This window comes from Cydia fagiglandana, chromosome 25 (assembly GCF_963556715.1).
Source record: "Cydia fagiglandana chromosome 25, ilCydFagi1.1, whole genome shotgun sequence".
NCBI lineage: Eukaryota > Metazoa > Arthropoda > Insecta > Lepidoptera > Tortricidae > Cydia > Cydia fagiglandana.
Genome location: NC_085956.1, coordinates 5,649,336 through 5,669,352, shown reverse-complemented (window position 1 = coordinate 5,669,352; position 20,017 = coordinate 5,649,336). Strand labels below are relative to the sequence as shown.

General features: G+C 40.5%; 2 protein-coding genes across 4 annotated transcripts in view; one reads left to right on the top strand and one right to left on the bottom strand.

The window, feature by feature from the left end:
- LOC134676832 (WD repeat-containing protein 7-like) overlaps positions 1–20,017 on the top strand; it is a 169,161-nt gene that overhangs the window by 121,871 nt on the left and 27,273 nt on the right. The gene's annotated exons all lie outside the window — the stretch shown is intronic.
- LOC134676935 (pupal cuticle protein C1B-like) lies at positions 10,081–18,827 on the bottom strand. Of its 3 annotated transcripts, none has more exons than XM_063535314.1 (3): positions 18,707–18,827; positions 18,157–18,606; positions 10,081–10,460 (listed from the first exon to the last, which is right to left on the bottom strand). In XM_063535314.1, the coding sequence occupies exons 1-3, from the start codon at positions 18,716–18,718 to the stop codon at positions 10,146–10,148; spliced, it is 777 nt and encodes a 258-aa protein (XP_063391384.1). In that variant the 5' UTR covers positions 18,719–18,827; the 3' UTR covers positions 10,081–10,145. The 3 variants fall into 3 exon arrangements, with proteins under 3 accessions (XP_063391384.1, XP_063391385.1, XP_063391386.1); XM_063535316.1 differs by lacking the exon at positions 10,081–10,460 and adding an exon at positions 17,811–18,072 and having other exon boundaries at positions 18,136–18,606; XM_063535315.1 differs by lacking the exons at positions 18,157–18,606; positions 18,707–18,827 and adding an exon at positions 11,010–11,109 and having other exon boundaries at positions 10,081–10,904.

Genomic DNA, 20,017 nt, shown 5'->3' with positions numbered 1-20,017 from the left:
TTTGGTTACATTTCGCTTTGGTATCCCCTTTTCACAATGTTTGCGGTCGAGTATCACTTAAAGCTCTCAGCATTTCTTTAGCATGATTATCTAGCTGTATAGTTCAGGTTTCAAAAATCTCTTGCTTGCCATTTCAGCACTTGTAGCTCTCATCAGCCACTTAAGTAGGAAAATCTTAATTTTATAATTTTCTGTTAATTGACTAGTCTTATCGATCGAGTATCAACTTGCGGTGTAAATTCTTTTGTAGGTTATGACAGTAGCTATCTGTCACATAGGTCGAAAATCCCTTGCCTGCCGTCCTTCATGCTACAAATCTTTGAAAACTGCAACTTTTTAGAATATTTTGGGTACATTTCGATTTGGTATCCCCTTTTCACTATGTTTGCGGTCGAGTATCACTTAAAGCTCTCAGCAGTTATTTAGCATGATTATCTAGCTGTATAGTTCAGGTTTCAAAAATCTCTTGCTGGCCGTTTCAGCACTTGTAGCTCTCAGCAGCCACTTAAGTAAGAAAATCTTATTTTTATAATTTTCTGTTAATTGACTAGTCTTATCGATCGAGTATCAACTTGCGACACACAATCGTTTGTAGGTTATGACAGTAGCTATCTGTCACATAGGTCGAAAATCCCTTGCTTGCCGTCCTTCATGGTAAAAATCTTTGAAAACTGCAACTTTTCAGAATATTTTGGTTATATTTCGCTTTGGTATCCCCGTTTCACAATGTTTGCGGTCGAGTATCACTTAAAGCTCTCAGCATTTCTTTAGCATGATTATCTAGCTGTATAGTTCAGGTTTCAAAAATCTCTTGCTTGCCATTTCAGCACTTGTAGCTCTCAGCAGCCACTTAAGTAAGAAAATCTTAATTTTATAATTTTCTGTTAATTGACTAGTCTTATCGATCGAGTATCAACTTGCGACGTACAATCGTTTGTAGGTTATGACAGTAGCTATCTGTCACATAGGTCGAAAATCCCTTGCTTGCCGTCCTTCATGGTAAAAATCTTTGAAAACTGCAACTTTTCAGAATATTTTGGGTACATTTTGCATTGGTATCCCCTTTTCACACTGTTTGCGGTAGAGTATCACATAAAGCTCTCAGCAGTTCTTTAGCATGATTATCTAGCTGTATAGTTCAGGTTTCAAAAATCTCTTGCTGGCCGTTTCAGCACTTGTAGGTCTCATCAGCCACTTAAGTAAGAAAATCTTAATTTTATAATTTTCTGTTAATTGACTAGTCTTATCGATCGAGTATCAACTTGCTACGCACAATCGTTTGTAGGTTATGACAGTAGCTATCTGTCACATAGGTCGAAAATCCCTTGCTTGCCGTCCTTCAGGGTAAAAATCTTTGAAAACTGCAATTTTCAGAATATTTTGGGTACATTTCGCTTTGGTATCCCCTTTTCACAATGTTTGCGGTCGAGTATCACTTAAAGCTCTCAGCAGTTCTTTAGCATGATTATCTAGCTGTATAGTTCAGGTTTCAAAAATCTCTTGCTTGCCGTTTCAGCACTTGTAGCTCTCATCAGCCACTTAAGTAAGAAAATCTTAATTTTATAATTTTTTGTTAATTGACTAGTCTTATCGATCGAGTATCAATTTGCGATGCACAATCCTTTGTAGGTTATGACAGTAGCTATCTGTCACATAGGTCGAAAATCCCTTGCTTGCCGTCCTTCATGGTAAAAATCTTTGAAAACTGCAACTTTTCAGAATATTTTGGGTACATTTCGCTTTGGTATCCCCTTTTCACAATGTTTGCGGTCGAGTATCACTTAAAGCTCTCAGCAGTTATTTAGCATGATTATCTAGCTGTATAGTTCAGGTTTCAAAAATCTCTTGCTGGCCGTTTCAGCACTTGTAGCTCTCATCAGCCACTTAAGTAAGAAAATTATATTTTATAATTTTCTGTTAATTGACTAGTCTTATCGATGGAGTATCAACTTGCGACGCACAATCATTTGTAGGTTATGTCAGTAGCTATCTGTCACATAGGTCGAAAATCCCTTGCTTGCCGTCCTTCATGGTAAAAATCTTTGAAAACTGCAACTTTTCAGAATATTTTGGGTACATTTCGCTTTGGTATCCCCTTTTCACACTGTTTGCGGTAGAGTATCACATAAAGCTCTCAGCAGTTCTTTAGCATGATTATCTAGCTGTATAGTTCAGGTTTCAAAAATCTCTTGCTGGCCGTTTCAGCACTTGTAGCTCTCATCAGCCACTTAAGTAAGAAAATCTTAATTTTATAATTTTCTGTTAATTGACTAGTCTTATCGATCGAGTATCAACTTGCGACGTACAATCGTTTGTAGGTTATGACAGTAGCTATATGTAACATAGGTCGAAAATCCCTTGCTTGCCGTCCTTCATGCTACAAATCTTTGAAAACTGCAACTTTTCAGAATATTTTGGGTACATTTCCCTTTGGTATCCCCTTTTCACAATGTTTACGGTCGAGTATCACTTAAAACGCTAAGCAGTTCTTTAGCATGATTATCTAGCTATATAGTTCAGGTTTCAAAAAATCTCTTGCTTGCCGTTTCAGCACTTGTAGCTCTCATCAGCCACTTAAGTAAGAAAATATTAATTTTATAATTTTCTGTTAATTGACTAGTCTTATCGATCGAGTATCAACTTTCGACGCACATTCATTTGTAGGTTATGACAGTAGCTATCTGTCACATAGGTCGAAAATCCCTTGCTTGCCGTCCTTCATGGTAAAAATCTTTGAAAACTGCAACTTTTCAGAATATTTTGGTTACATTTCGCTTTGGTATCCCCTTTTCACAATGTTTGCGGTCGAGTATCACTTAAAGCTCTCAGCATTTCTTTAGCATGATTATCTAGCTGTATAGTTCAGGTTTCAAAAATCTCTTGCTTGCCATTTCAGCACTTGTAGCTCTCATCAGCCACTTAAGTAGGAAAATCTTAATTTTATAATTTTCTGTTAATTGACTAGTCTTATCGATCGAGTATCAACTTGCGGTGTAAATTCTTTTGTAGGTTATGACAGTAGCTATCTGTCACATAGGTCGAAAATCCCTTGCCTGCCGTCCTTCATGCTACAAATCTTTGAAAACTGCAACTTTTTAGAATATTTTGGGTACATTTCGATTTGGTATCCCCTTTTCACAATGTTTGCGGTCGAGTATCACTTAAAGCTCTCAGCAGTTATTTAGCATGATTATCTAGCTGTATAGTTCAGGTTTCAAAAATCTCTTGCTGGCCGTTTCAGCACTTGTAGCTCTCAGCAGCCACTTAAGTAAGAAAATCTTATTTTTATAATTTTCTGTTAATTGACTAGTCTTATCGATCGAGTATCAACTTGCGACACACAATCGTTTGTAGGTTATGACAGTAGCTATCTGTCACATAGGTCGAAAATCCCTTGCTTGCCGTCCTTCATGGTAAAAATCTTTGAAAACTGCAACTTTTCAGAATATTTTGGGTACATTTCGCTTTGGTATCCCCTTTTCACACTGTTTGCGGTAGAGTATCACATAAAGCTCTCAGCAGTTCTTTAGCATGATTATCTAGCTGTATAATTCAGGTTTCAAAAATCTCTTGCTGGCCGTTTCAGCACTTGTAGCTCTCAGCAGCCACTTAAGTAAGAAAATCTTAATTTTATAATTTTCTGTTAATTGACTAGTCTTATCGATCGAGTATCAACTTGCGACGCACAATCGTTTGTAGGTTATGACAGTAGCTATCTGTCACATAGGTCGAAAATCCCTTGCTTGCCGTCCTTCATGGTAAAAATCTTTGAAAACTGCAACTTTTCAGAATATTTTGGGTACATTTCGCTTTGGTATCCCCTTTTCACAATGTTTGCGGTCGAGTATCACTTAAAGCTCTCAGCAGTTATTTAGCATGATTATCTAGCTGTATAGTTCAGGTTTCAAAAATCTCTTGCTGGCCGTTTCAGCACTTGTAGCTCTCAGCAGCCACTTAAGTAAGAAAATCTTAATTTTATAATTTTCTGTTAATTGACTAGTCTTATCGATCGAGTATCAACTTGCGACGCACAATCGTTTGCAGGTTATGACAGTAGCTATCTGTCACATAGGTCGAAAATCCCTTGCTTGCCGTCCTTCATGGTAAAAATCTTTGAAAACTGCAACTTTTCAGAATATTTTGGGTACATTTTGCATTGGTATCCCCTTTTCACACTGTTTGCGGTAGAGTATCACATAAAGCTCTCAGCAGTTCTTTAGCATGATTATCTAGCTGTATAGTTCAGGTTTCAAAAATCTCTTGCTGGCCGTTTCAGCACTTGTAGGTCTCATCAGCCACTTAAGTAAGAAAATCTTAATTTTATAATTTTCTGTTAATTGACTAGTCTTATCGATCGAGTATCAACTTGCTACGCACAATCGTTTGTAGGTTATGACAGTAGCTATCTGTCACATAGGTCGAAAATCCCTTGCTTGCCGTCCTTCAGGGTAAAAATCTTTGAAAACTGCAATTTTCAGAATATTTTGGGTACATTTCGCTTTGGTATCCCCTTTTCACAATGTTTGCGGTCGAGTATCACTTAAAGCTCTCAGCAGTTCTTTAGCATGATTATCTAGCTGTATAGTTCAGGTTTCAAAAATCTCTTGCTTGCCGTTTCAGCACTTGTAGCTCTCATCAGCCACTTAAGTAAGAAAATCTTAATTTTATAATTTTCTGTTAATTGACTAGTCTTATCGATCGAGTATCAATTTGCGATGCACAATCCTTTGTAGGTTATGACAGTAGCTATCTGTCACATAGGTCGAAAATCCCTTGCTTGCCGTCCTTCATGGTAAAAATCTTTGAAAACTGCAACTTTTCAGAATATTTTGGGTACATTTCGCTTTGGTATCCCCTTTTCACAATGTTTGCGGTCGAGTATCACTTAAAGCTCTCAGCAGTTATTTAGCATGATTATCTAGCTGTATAGTTCAGGTTTCAAAAATCTCTTGCTGGCCGTTTCAGCACTTGTAGCTCTCAGCAGCCACTTAAGTAAGAAAATCTTAATTTTATAATTTTCTGTTAATTGACTAGTCTTATCGATCGAGTATCAACTTGCGACGCACAATCGTTTGCAGGTTATGACAGTAGCTATCTGTCACATAGGTCGAAAATCCCTTGCTTGCCGTCCTTCATGGTAAAAATCTTTGAAAACTGCAACTTTTCAGAATATTTTGGGTACATTTTGCATTGGTATCCCCTTTTCACACTGTTTGCGGTAGAGTATCACATAAAGCTCTCAGCAGTTCTTTAGCATGATTATCTAGCTGTATAGTTCAGGTTTCAAAAATCTCTTGCTGGCCGTTTCAGCACTTGTAGGTCTCATCAGCCACTTAAGTAAGAAAATCTTAATTTTATAATTTTCTGTTAATTGACTAGTCTTATCGATCGAGTATCAACTTGCTACGCACAATCGTTTGTAGGTTATGACAGTAGCTATCTGTCACATAGGTCGAAAATCCCTTGCTTGCCGTCCTTCAGGGTAAAAATCTTTGAAAACTGCAATTTTCAGAATATTTTGGGTACATTTCGCTTTGGTATCCCCTTTTCACAATGTTTGCGGTCGAGTATCACTTAAAGCTCTCAGCAGTTCTTTAGCATGATTATCTAGCTGTATAGTTCAGGTTTCAAAAATCTCTTGCTTGCCGTTTCAGCACTTGTAGCTCTCATCAGCCACTTAAGTAAGAAAATCTTAATTTTATAATTTTCTGTTAATTGACTAGTCTTATCGATCGAGTATCAATTTGCGATGCACAATCCTTTGTAGGTTATGACAGTAGCTATCTGTCACATAGGTCGAAAATCCCTTGCTTGCCGTCCTTCATGGTAAAAATCTTTGAAAACTGCAACTTTTCAGAATATTTTGGGTACATTTCGCTTTGGTATCCCCTTTTCACAATGTTTGCGGTCGAGTATCACTTAAAGCTCTCAGCAGTTATTTAGCATGATTATCTAGCTGTATAGTTCAGGTTTCAAAAATCTCTTGCTGGCCGTTTCAGCACTTGTAGCTCTCAGCAGCCACTTAAGTAAGAAAATCTTAATTTTATAATTTTCTGTTAATTGACTAGTCTTATCGATCGAGTATCAACTTGCGACGTACAGTCGTTTGTAGGTTATGACAGTAGCTATCTGTCACATAGGTCGAAAATCCCTTGCTTGCCGTCCTTCATGGTAAAAATCTTTGAAAACTGCAACTTTTCAGAATATTTTGGGTACATTTCGCTTTTGTATCCCCTTTTCACACTGTTTGCGGTAAAGTATCACATAAAGCTCTCAGCAGTTCTTTAGCATGATTATCTAGCTGTATAGTTCAGGTTTCAAAAATCTCTTGCTGGCCGTTTCAGCACTTGTAGCTCTCATCAGCCACTTAAGTAAGAAAATTATATTTTATAATTTTCTGTTAATTGACTAGTCTTATCGATCGAGTATCAACTTGCGACGCACAATCATTTGTAGGTTATGTCAGTAGCTATCTGTCACATAGGTCGAAAATCCCTTGCTTGCCGTCCTTCATGGTAAAAATCTTTGAAAACTGCAACTTTTCAGAATATTTTGGGTACATTTCGCTTTGGTATCCCCTTTTCACAATGTTTGCGGTCGAGTATCACTTAAAGCTCTCAGCAGTTCTTTAGCATGATTATCTAGCTGTATAGTTCAGGTTTCAAAAATCTCTTGCTGGCCGTTTCAGCACTTGTAGCTCTCATCAGCCATTTAAGTAAGAAAATCTTAAATTTATAATTTTCTGTTAATTGACTAGTCTTATCGATCGAGTATCAACTTGCGACGCACAATCGTTTGTAGGTTATGACAGTAGCTATCTGTCACTTAGGTCGAAATTCCCTTGCTTGCCGTCCTTCATGCTAAAAATCTTTGAATACTGCAACTATTTAGAATATTTTGGGTTCAGTTTGCCTTGGTCTCCCCTTTTCTCCATGTTTATGGTCGAGTATCACTTATAGATCCCAGCAGCTTTTGCTGCATGCTGCATGGAACCGGTTTTAAAAACCTCTAGAGCTAGCTTGCCCTTTTATTAGGCGATATTACAGACAGCATGAGTTCTGTGACGAAAATGTACATATTTTAGTTTTTCATCACTTGTAGTCTTGTTCGGTCTGTTTACTTTGTAATTACATGTATCAGGTGCTCTTTTAGTGGTTTTCTATGATATTTTTTACATTAAAAATTTTGACTTCTTAATTTGGTTGGGTTATCGGCGGCTGCTAACTTTGGCTGCTAACTTCACACCGGTAAGCGGGCGAGGTGTTCAAAATGATCTTGACGCGACTTTATTGTTAAGAGAATAAAAGGGTATCAAGGTAATTTTGAACACCTCGCCCGCCTAGCAACTTCTGCTGCTGACTGTACCCCGAATTCGCATTTAGTAGGTACATAATTTTAAGACGCGTTTGCGTTTTGGGGTGGAGACCCCGGCTAGGTAGAAGAAGCACGTAGGCAGACCACCCGCCCGCTGGTCCGATGGCGAAAATGGGACCTTTAAAGCCCACCCCCCGTATTCCCCCTCCCCCCCGGCTCAAGGGCTACAGGCGGGGACTTTTGATATGTTCACCTCCTAACAAGTCCAAACAAAATTACGAAGTCAAAAATTGTGTTCCTAGTATTTCCCTCTACAACTTTTTTTGAGCATTCGTTGCCTGACCAAAAAGGATTAAGAGCCCATAAACGTGCACACTAGTTAGTGCCACTGCTGGATTCGTCAATCTATGCGTCCAAAGTCAAAAGGGCCGATTTTGTTTTGAGTTCATAGATCGACGAATCTAGCAACATGAAAACTAGTTTGATGTATTCAAAAGGTATTTAAATACATAATAAGTACGTACGAGTATACCGGGTGTGGTCTGTAATATGAGCAAAAAATTAAACTGTAGGCTGTACTCCTCATACTGACCAACATTCGTTCAGACACTTTTAAAAATAACTATTGGTTTGAATTTTAATACACTTTAAAGTTTATTCTAAGACGCAGTGTATTGCGAATTTTGTTATGTTTAAGGCGTGACAAGAAATGTCAATCACAATGATATGGCGTGGCGATGGCATCCATTGAAGATAATATTTATTTTGTATGAAAAATAGGCAGTCTAAATACTTCATAATTTTTAAAAGTTGTTGAACAAAAGTGTCACCGTTTGAGGAGTACGATCTATGTTTTAATTATTTGCTCACGTTACAGACCACACCCGGTATAGCGGCCCCCTTTCTTAAATATTTTTTACGTTCGATTTGAATAATCACTATTATTTAGCAGTAGCGCTAGTGTGCACTTTGATGGCCTCTTAAGCAAATATAAGTTTTCCCACTTAATTACCACTATGTAGGTAGTAAAAACATAATTGTAAACCACTTAGCAGTCAAACGGTCGATGTAAACAAATGCTTGCTAACTATAATCAACCACGGTAGCAATGACATATTGATTGACAAAAACCAGTAATTATTTGGCTTTTCGTTTAAATTTCAATATCAAATGTACAATTACATCCACGCCAACACCTAAGTTAATCATTACTTTGATAATCGAAATAGGATCTTCGTACGTAGAGTTTAAGGTCTTATTTTAATTGACTGTAAAACAATGAACTAAGAGTAACCCATTTGGATTCGAGCATTGCATGGCCGATAAGGCCGCGTGTACACTGGCGTTTGTGGTGTGCGATTGTGGTTTGTCTGGGATCTTTGCTCGAACAACATAATAAAACTCAAAAATGCGCCTTTTCCCAAAGATCAGACCTAGCTAGATCGATTTTTGGCCCCCGAAAACCCCCATATAGCAATTTTCATGGAAAGTTAGAGACGTTTCCGAGGTCTCCGAAATATATGTACCAAAGAATATATATATGTCGGCAGCCGATCGTAATGTTCCTGTGTATTTTTTTTAGGATAGTCACATTAAACCAATATATAGGTAAGATAGGTTCGTTAGGTTGCTTCAGATGCCCGAAGGGCAAACTGCCCAGAAATAGGAATAAATCCGTCGACTCAGGAAACTAGTCACAGATTTTCACGTTTCACGATATGCCTAGGAATTTCACGATATGCCTGATCTTACGATCGGCCGCCGACATATACAAGAATTGCTCGTTTAAAAAGATTAGATAGATATATGAGATACTTTTCCATAGAACTACAATATTCAAAGTATAATAGTCACACCTGGGTCCCATTTCTCGAACGGTGTGAGACTAATATTATTAGGCCAAACACTGTCAAGTCGTATGGGTTGCCATGGCAACACTCTAATAATTACCGTTCCAGAAATCGGAGCCTGAACAAAGATATTGCAGTTAATTTTCGACCAAAAGCTCCTAAGCTTTTGGATTATATTTGGGTTATTTTACGTTATTATGTTGCCCCGACGGCCGCATACGGCCAGCCTTGCGCATGATCTTTGCCGCATGCGCCGACGGTCACGAAGCACCATTCTCACGGTGCAAACGGCGTTGCTACACCCGCGTGACATATAAAGTTTATGAACTGAGCTTTTAATTGCGCTTCCGATTCTTCGGAAGTAGGCTATGCTCTGTGACAGGGGTTCTCAAAATCAACAAACAAAAAAGGGTGACCGAAAAGTCTAATGCTCAACAATTTTCAGCTAATATTATAGCCGGATTAACTGGAACTCTATTTTCAACTCCTTCAGCTTCTAATATTAGTTGTAAATTGTTGTTCAATACAATTTTCATGAGTCGCCACACGAGAGACATCTAGTATCGAGTAGCGGTACTGATAATTCTGCTACCCGGCTACTCGATGCTAAATATCGACTACGAAAATAATAGTCGTTTTGGTACAGTCACCTGCAATATTACGTTACACAACGAAGGCCGCAAAAATATCTGAGACGATCTTATTTGGAGAGCCATAAGAGCGTGTCACATATTTTGCGGCCTTCGAAGAGTAACTTACCTATTATTGCAGGTACGAAAACTGATGTACTTATGGAGTGACCACTCTATTCTTACTATATTTTTCTAATGATCTGGTGTAATAAGAAAACAAAGCAATAATTTTTCTATTTTGTTTATTTACACATCCTCGCCCTTTCTGTTGGTTTTGTTTTTAATTTAATTTAAATTCGAAACGTTTGAGTATTAGAAAATATTTGGCACTTTTTGTAAATCTAACAGTCTACCAGTGGGATAGACCGTGGGCAAGACCGGCGTGACCGTAGCCAGCGTGAGCGAGTCCGGCGTGAGCGTAGCCGGCATGAGCTAGGCCGGCGTGAGCGTAGCCGGCGTGCGCGGCGTAGGCGACGGGAGCGGCGTGCGCGAGCACGGGGGCGTGCACGAGGGGGGCGGGGTGGGTCTGGTGCAGGGACTGGGAGGACACGGAGTGACTGCCGCCGTGCGCGATGCCGGCGTGCGCGATGGGGGCGGCGTAGGCGGCGTGCGAGAGCACGGGCGCGGCGTGCGCGAGGGGAGCGGCGTAGGCGGCGTGCGCGATAGGGGCAGCGGCGGCGTACACTCCGGCGTGACCAGCCAGCTGCTTAGCCAGGATGGGCGCGGCGCCGGCGGCGGCACCGTCCAACTGAGCCTCGTGGGTCTTCGCGGCATCAATAGCCTGCCAGGAGTGATCCTCGGCGGCGTTGATGGCCTGTCCGTGGAGCTCGGCAGCCTGGTCGTGCAGCTCGCGGTGGGAGTCGACAGCGGCGCGGACGTGGTCAGCAGCCTCAACATGGGCCTCGATGGCGGCACCCTGGATGTCACCAGGCGAGATGGTGGGGACGGCAGCGTGCGCTACGGCCAAGGGGGCGGCGTGGCCGTAAGCCAGAGGCGCGCTATGGCCGTAAGCCAGGGGAGCGGCATGGCCGATCAGACCATGGCCGTAGGGACCAGCCAGCAGGCCCGAGGGCGCTGCGGCGGCGCAGGCGAGGACGGCGGCAACAATCTGTAACAAAACACGAACCGTTTTAACCTCTACATCGAAGCAATCCTTGACGTCGTCACTTCACTAAGACACCACGTGGGATCGTTAAACAATTGCTCAACTGACCAGTACTCTCATCGTGCACTTCTGTAGACTGCGCGAAGGCTACTGAATGCTGTTTCGGCGTTGCCCACAGTTTTTATAGCGAACGCGCGCGATAAAAGGGGCGGGAGAAATGTAGGAAATATCCGTTTTGACTATTCTGCGAACCAGATTTTTATGATAGGCCTTGCTTGTCAAACATGAGGCTTGAATTTGATATGTTTAATTTTGTATATCAGTATCTACCTTTTTTATGTAAGTAAATACAGGTGTATTTGACTCGGCGCTCTGTAATTTTGCATATTCATGGGTAAAGTTGACAGTTATCTTAATCTGGATAATCTTGACCCGATAAAGAGGTTAGAGTGCGAATGTTGTACTTGTCGTGAACTTTGAACAGAGGCTGTAGATTTTCTACAACCTTAAAGATTTTTAGCCTAGTACGAATATATATATATTATATATAATACTTTCAAAAACCTAATAGACGTTTAACACACAGAAAAAAACCGGACAAGTGCGAGTCGGACTCGCCCACCGACGGTTCCGTACATTATAATATTTGTTAAAATAGCGGCAACAGAAATACATCATCTGTGAAAATTTCATTTGTCTAACTATCACGGTTCATGAGATAAGGCCTGGTGACAGACAAACGGACAGTGGAGTCTTAGGAATAGGGTCCCGTTTTTACCTTTTTGGTACGGAACCCTAAAAAGGACAAGCAATTGTTTTACTAACCAATTTTATATTGCAATCCGATAATTTGTTCAAATAGCTATGTCTAAATCTTAATGCATCCAATTTTGAATGTGATTGATCACATTGTGGTTTCTTTATTTACAATCATGTTGATGTATACATATACTTTGTTGTATATTCGTAGACATTTATAACAGTGGCAGATGCTCATAGGCATACGTTTATTTATTTTTATTTGTTACGTATTTTATTACTGTTATCCGTATAATAAGACTAAAATGTCGTATAATGTGAACTAGATTTGGCTATTTTTAGATACCCCAAAAAATGTCTGTCAGTGCAAAACAATTTTTTCGTGCGATGTCATTACGTGGTCCATTTGGATGGTCCAGATACATACATAGCTATTGATCCTGAATGTAAAAGCGTAAAATTGACAGAATATCTTGAAACTTATTGATTTTTTACAAAGTTATGACGTAACAAACCGTTTATAAAACCCGTTTACTTTTGCCTAAAATTATTTAAAATGCTCAATATAGTGCGTCAAGCAAATCTTGTCAGTAGCAATGTAAAGCAAACTAAAGTAGGGCAACACTCAAAGAGTAGTATTGCGCTAAGAAAAGCAGCAATGTACAATGTACATCGAACCAAAACTTTTTTTTCCGCTGAGCGCGCCTTGTCACGTACTTACGTCAATTCAAATTGTCACTCGCGGATTCTCTATTGAAAATGTTTGAAATTGTTATTAATACGTATGGACGGACAATTTAAAAGCGGTGTGTGATGTTGATAAAAATGATTAACTAATTTGAAGATCTCAAAATAAAATTGTAAGTGGACTATGCCGTTAAACAAGAATGTATGATTAAAATCATTGCTTCAGCAGGTAGATGTCATACTGGATTTTCATATTTTATTAGATTTCTCAGTTGGCACTGTAGGCATTGTAGGCACCTTAGCTTTAATTAAGCACAGTCTTATTTAATATATTGGTATTTAATGGTGACACAGCAGAAATATCTCTTGAAATAGAATCGATTCAGAATGTAAACATTGTAAACCATTTGTAAACAAACAAGATGATGGCTGTCATTCGCGATCCACATTCCACAGATAAAACACAGATGACACGCGATTTTCGAATTATTCGAACACAGTGTTGCTAACCCGCGATTTTTCAAACTTGCCGCCGTTTGCTACTGACAAGATTTGCTTGACCCAGTTTACTAACGCTATTTTTTCGCTACTTACTAAACTTACGCTATAATATTTCCTATTTAGCAAGAACCCTAAATGGCATAACAATCCCGTGTGGTGACTGTACATTCGCCATCAGATATATCCGAGCGGCCAAGGAGTTCACAATATCTGAACACGCACTCTATCGTGTTCAGATAGAGTTCTTGCTAAATTAGAAATTCTATAGCGTAAGTTAAGTGAAAAAAAAAATAGCGAAGTATTGAGCAACCAATTTAGCTAGGTCCCTAAATGGCACAATAATCGCGGAGCGTGATGGTACAGACAAAATCATTCATGGGAATAACAAAACTATGAATAACTTCAGATTGAAGAACCACGCGGCCAAGGTGTTCACAATATCTGAACACGATAGAGCGCGTGTTCAGATATTGTGAACACCTTGGCCGCTTCGATATATGTGGTGACTGTACATTATCCCTAACCCTATGTTTACGTAATCAACTACACCATAGAGCCGCGGGCACGTGACGGCCGCACTGACCTTTCGGGCCCAACTTACTTTACTACTTTCCCAATTCCCATCGTATCTCACAACCATTGCATTTGAATATCAACCCTATGTTGGTCCATCAAGGTCGCTAATGCATGAGCATTGGTGTGGTATACGAGGTTGGGATAGTCATTTGGTCAGCAAGTACGTTTTCAACTGTTTCATACTCTAGTACTTTCCCATCGTATCTCACAACCATTGCATTTGAATATCAACCGTAAGTTGATCCATCAAGGTCGCTAATGCATGAGCATTGGTGTGGTATACGAGGTTGGGATAGTAATTTGGCCAGCAATTACGTTTTCAACTGTTTGGTTTGCCGTTAAACACCTAATCACTCGTTAGTAAGTGGGTTAGAGGCGAGGTCGGGTTCTCACAGGGACACCTAAGATAAATTCTTGACTTATTCCTTTCAGTATTATTCTTTCATCACCAGTGACCAGTGATCGTACATTTTGCCAGCATTTTTGGTGCAGCGGAGTGGTGTTAACGGAATTGGTATAATTTCAACCTTAACGGTTAATTAGCGTTAATTACGTATTTATCTTAGTTTACCATTTCAGTTGAAATTATCTCACTCTGCTGCACCAAAAATGCTGGAAAATATACGATCACTGTTCATCACTTTGTCAGAAATAAATAATTGTTTTATTCCTTTCAGAATCACTCAGAGTTATAAAGAATCTGATCATTTATCTGGTGATTAAAATAGATACGACGCAAAACAAGGTAGAGTCAAGCTTTTTACTGGTAAATCTATGCATTGGTGCCCAACATTCACAATATTAACAAGAGTAAAAATAACGAATAGCGAAATTCCGGCAGAATCTCCAAGACCATCCCTAAAATTTTGTGTTGTCCAAATACAAATACCTACACGGTGGCTAAAAAACTGCATTCCCGTTGCCAGGGAGGTTTTGGGATAATACTGAACAACTTTTACTATGGGATCAACCACGATCCCGCGTCACAAAAATTTACCTTCTGGAGCATTCCATGAAATTGTCTACCGTTGTCCCGTACAAACGCGAAGTTTCTGAAGATTTAAAGGTTTAAGAGTTTCCTTTTCTATGACAAATGGTCAAAAATATGCACAGAAGAATAATCGCCTGCTTTAAATGCCGAGAAAAAAGTCGCAACACAGGACACAAAATGCGTTTGTACGGGACAGCCCGTGGAATGCTCCTTCTAATAGAAAATGGACCAGCCAAAATGTATGAAACAGCCAAATTGTTTTTTGCGATTTCAGTGGTGGTCCCGTAGCAAAAGTTGCTCAGTATAATCCCAAAACCTCCCTGGCAACGGGAATGCAGTTATTTTTTAACTACCCTGTATACTTCATTATCATCCTTCTTGCGTTTGTGTACTGTGACGGGGTCCGCTTTCCTGCTTTTCTCCTTCCACTTCCCTCTATCCCGGACATCAGTTTCCGCTAACCCACATGCGTTTAAATCTTTTGCGATGACAATGCGCCACCGCTGATGCCATGGTTTGCCCCTCTTGTTTGGGCCTGTTAAGGCAATGCTAAAGGGCTCTGTTGCCTACGTATTCAGACGGCCTTCTTTTGACGTGCCCGTGATACATTTATACTATTCGGGGCTCGCTTTCCTGCTTTTCTCCTTTCACAACGCCTTCCGCAACGTCTTCGGCTAACCCACAGGCGTTTAAAGCTTTGGCGATGAGATTCCGCCACCGCTGTCTTGGTTTGCCCCTCTTGTTTGGGCCTGTTAAGGCAAAGCTAAGGGCTCTGTTGCCTACGTATTCAGGCGGCCTTCTTTTGACATGCCCAAGATACATTTACCTACACTATTCTATGCGATAATGTATTAATTGAATGGGTTTAGTGTCACGATTTATTCGCTATCGAATATTTATTAATCTTATAAGACTTATAAGATGTAATTTAAGTCCTTATCCTTTCTTCAAATATTACATACATTGCGTAAATGCAGCCTTCCCAAGGCCGCCGAAGTTCATTGGCCTCCAAAAAGTGTAACGAAAGTGAAGCGAACTTGAACTCGTTGCGCGTACGCTACTCTTACCACCTTACCATTACATTTACCTGCAGCGCCACTGTCCACCGCTGAAGCCGAATATAGTACGCGGTGTCGCTAGTTCATGTTTTCGCCGTCGGCATTTGTATGTTTGTATTTTTCTGGACTGCCCGGAGCGGTTTTTTTGCTTTAATCGGTTGTCAATGCGGAAACGGATGCGGTCTGTGCGTCAAGAACGTAATTGCGATCTAGTTGGGAGATATTGATGACGGTAATGTAATGTCATATTACGCCTCGTATCGTATTGTATCAAATATATCAAACACTAATAGGTTCCTTGAATGTTAATATATTTTTCCTTTTTTATTGTGGGACGTATCACATTATTACAGTTGCGATGCCTAAATTCGCATTGATTGATGGATGGTCGACTGGCGGAACTGGTAACGCATTGGAGCGGCAATCTAAGGATGTGGGTTCGAGTCCCACGTTGGCCAGAGTTGGTCATCGTTGATTCTTTCACTGTGATTGACATCTGTATTTACAATTCATAGAATATGTACCTACTAGGTTCCGCTCGCAACTCCATCTGCGTGGGATGATGAGTGATAAAAACTATCTTATGTCCTTCTCCGGGCCTCAAACTATCACCATACCTAAATTCATCTAAATCGGTTCAGCGGCTTAAGCGGGAGAGAGAAAAAAAAAGAAACAGACAGAGTTACTTACGCATTAGTGGGGATTTTTCGGTGATGAAAATGAAAAATATGCGATGAAACGCAATGATCTTAAAGTCCTTAAATCACGATTAGCCGACGTGGGTACTATCGCGGATTATTTGTTTTGCTAATGAAACAGTGTGATCAACAATTGTAAATAAAATGGACTGATAAAGAATCCAGAAGAAATCTTGTGTCGATGTGACAAACAGTTGCATTCCTGATGGCACAGCAGAAAGGCGACCAAAGATACTTTCTTTAAAAATGAATTGTATACTTCTGTTATAATATAATATAATAAATAAATAATACATTGCACTGATATCTTTATTATCCGTTGCGAAGTCGAAATACTTGGAATGTCCGGTGCACGCAACGCAACTGTAGGACGTAAAAGGTATTTTTGTTGTCTGTCAGCGAGGAAATACTACAACACGTGAAATTGTGTGTAATCCAATAGCTTCGCCATTTCCCGTCTAATGTTCTATTTGGCTCTCTTTTATGTATGAAATATATAGGGACAATGTTTATCAAATTTGCGCAAATCGGCTCTTGTCACCCTAGGAATAGCACAGTTTCTCCCACGTAATTTCGTTTGATATATTTTTTCCCATAAAGACTGATCTTCAATTATTCTTGTGTGATACTCGAATCTTGTGAGATATCCGAAAAAGTGCTATAGCTGATTTACCTAGGTTAGTTGTTATTTAAGCACTTAGTTTAATAATATGAGTATCGTGTGAATCGTGTTGTAAAGATGCTTCGCCACTGATACACATTCTCCTAAGCTTAAAAGTTCAAACGACCATACTGTACCAGTCTTAGCGGTTTTCTCGTTTAAGATTGCGTTTGATATTTGCATATATTCCCTTCGCACATTAGCAGGGTAAGTTTAAGATATGGTACGATGGTGTTTACAGTGTCTGACGGTGTGTGAAGGCCACATGTTGACACCGGATGACTTGCCAAGTAGCCACTCGTCACGGACGCTATCACCGGTGCGAAAAGGCCGTTTGTTTATATACTTATTTGTTATAAGGTTACACTATACTCACGTTCTTTGGAACAATGTTACAATTGTCTATAAAGGTCGTTATGATTATGAGTTTAAGTGCCGCTAGATTGATCTTAAAAGCTTTGACTTTTGACGTGGTCAGGATTTGTTAATTCTTTGTTATTTTTTGCGCAGTAAAAGCTTTTTTATGTAAAGATTTTGCTGTCAAAAATAAGGCTACAAATAGGCAACTTAAGTGTTGATCTATTTTATTCGCTTATCAACATATTATGTGTAAATGTGAAGATCACTGTATGTCATGTGACACCATTCTTTGACAATAACAAGACTATTCCTTACAGGCATATCTGGCCTCAGTTTATTTTTATCTTAATCATTATATCAGCTCCTGCAATCGTTGTACGAAACAAACTGAGCTGAGAGAACTATAAACAATGCTCGTATGAGCTCGTGGGAAACGCCTCTGTCGCCTTAAAATTAACATTGAATACCACGCCCATGATTTGACTAAGTACATGTTCCATTCAATAGGTGTCGATAGGCGTCTTGACCCTTAGAATAGATAGTGACAAGAACCTGACAGCTTCCGCGTTCTACAGGAGGCAGGAAGTAAGAGCATGGGGGTCAAAGGAAACAGAAAAATAAATTGACTATTTTGTTTATTTACACATCCTCGCCTCTATTACCTGTCTGTTTTAATTTAAAGTCCAAACAATTGAGTATTAGAACGTTTTTGGCACAAATTTGATATCCTATGAATTTACCAGTGGGAGAGACCATGAGCTAGTCCGGCGTGAGCGTAGCCGGCGTGCGCGGCGTAGGCGACGGGAGCGGCGTGCGCGAGCACGGGGGCGTGCACGACGGGGGCGGGGTGAGTCTGGTGCAGGGACTGGGAGGACACGGAGTGGCTGCCGCCGTGCGCGATGCCGGCGTGCGCGATAGGGGCGGCGTAGGCAGCGTGCGAGAGCACGGGTGCGGCGTGCGCGATGGGAGCGGCGTAGGCGGCGTGCGCGATAGGGGCAGCGGCGGCGTACACTCCGGCGTGACCGGCCAGCTGCTTAGCGAGGATGGGCGCGGCGCCGGCGGCGGCACCGTCCAACTGAGCCTCGTGGGTCTTCGCGGCATCAACAGCCTGCCACGAGTGGTCCTCGGCGGCGTTGATGGCCTGACCTTGGAGCTCAGCAGCCTGGTCGACGGCGGCGCGGACGTGGTCAGCAGCCTCAACATGGGCATCGATGGCGGCACCCTGGATGTCACCAGGCGAGATGGTGGGGACGGCGGCGTGCGCTACAGCCAAGGGGGCGGCGTGGCCGTAAGCCAGAGGGGCGCCATGGCTATAAGCCAGGGGAGCGGCATGGCCGATGAGACCATGACCGTAGGGACCAGCCAGCAGGCCCGAGGGCGCTGCGGCGGCGCAGGCGAGGACGGCGGCAACAATCTGTAACAAAACACGAACCGTTAACCTCAACAATCGAGCAATCCTTGTTGTCACTTCACTATATTATACACCACGTTAATAAATTTTAGGTTCAACTGACCAGTACTCTCATCGTGCACTTCTGTAGACTGCGCGAAGGCTACTGAATGTCGTTTCGGCGGCGACCACACTATTTATAGCGGGCGTGATAAAAAGCGGCGGGAGAAATGTAGGAAGCTGTATTGACATGTGTGTTCGAAATGTCATTTAGAAGGACCGAATTATGTCTTGTTCCAAAAGGTGCTTACCTAAGGTGTTAAGCTCGGGCGTCTTTTCGTAGCTTTTTGCAATACTTCGACACTTACTTACTTTTTTTAGTATTCGTTAAACTTCAAAATACCTAGGCTCCGTTTTAGTTTTTGCGAGACTTCTTTCAACCTACTTATGACTATACAAAGTTATGCCTACCTATTTGATAGACAGCATAATATATTAAATTTAAAAAATCAAGTACGTTTACTTGTTCTTCAGAAATCTGATTTCATTAAAGTTGAGGTAGGTTGAACCGAGGTTTATGAAATTGCATTTGGTGCTTTGGTAAAATTAATACGTATGATTATGGAAGCCATATTGATTGAGTAAGATAATCGCTATTAAATTTCGTAAGGGAAATAGCTTTAAGACTCGTTAAATGTTTACGTACGCAAAGCGTCTAGTTTAAAGTAAGTACTTAACGATATCAGATATAGACGGTATAAAAACACCATGACTTTAAAGATTCAAAAATAGCGACATACGAGTACTATCGATATTGCACCATGGTGAGAGGCCAAACACAATAGTAGTCAATATTTTAAATAGACATAAAAATGTTACACGTATGTATGTCACTTTATTTACGGCCAAACAAAATAAAAATGTTATGTACAAAGGCGAACTTATGCCTAAAAGGTGTCTCTTCAGCTAGCCTTTGAGAAAATCCCGTAGTGCTAATTTAAATGTAGAATTTTCCTTTTCTAGCTTGTTTCCTTCTGAACTTGTTTATTTTAAGGGGTGCAATGTATCTGTTTTCACCTGTGTGTGATTCGTTTCATTACAATTTCTTCCTCCTTCTTCCTCGCGTTAGCCTGGCATATTGCCACGGGTCATGGGAGCCTGGGGTCCACTTGACAACTAATCCCATGACTTGACGTTAGGGTGGTTCAAAAAACATTTTTTTTCATTTTCCGACGGGGCACCCCCTTATTTTGTTACACTTATTATGCTGATAAAATACACCAAGTTTCGTAATTTTATCTCAACTACAAGGGGGTGCTCAACCACTTTGAAAATTTTGTATGTTGTATGAAAACCAAAAAAAACAAGTATTTATTATTCAGAATTTTATTGAAGTATCTGTTTTCACATTATTTGCACATGTGATTTATAAGTT

Coding starts and splice junctions, on each gene's coding strand:
- LOC134676935 (XM_063535314.1), bottom strand. Junction 10,461..18,156: donor ACGCCGCCTACGCCGCTCCC/ATCGCGCACGCC, acceptor GCCGCTGCCCCT/ATCGCGCACGCCGCCTACGC.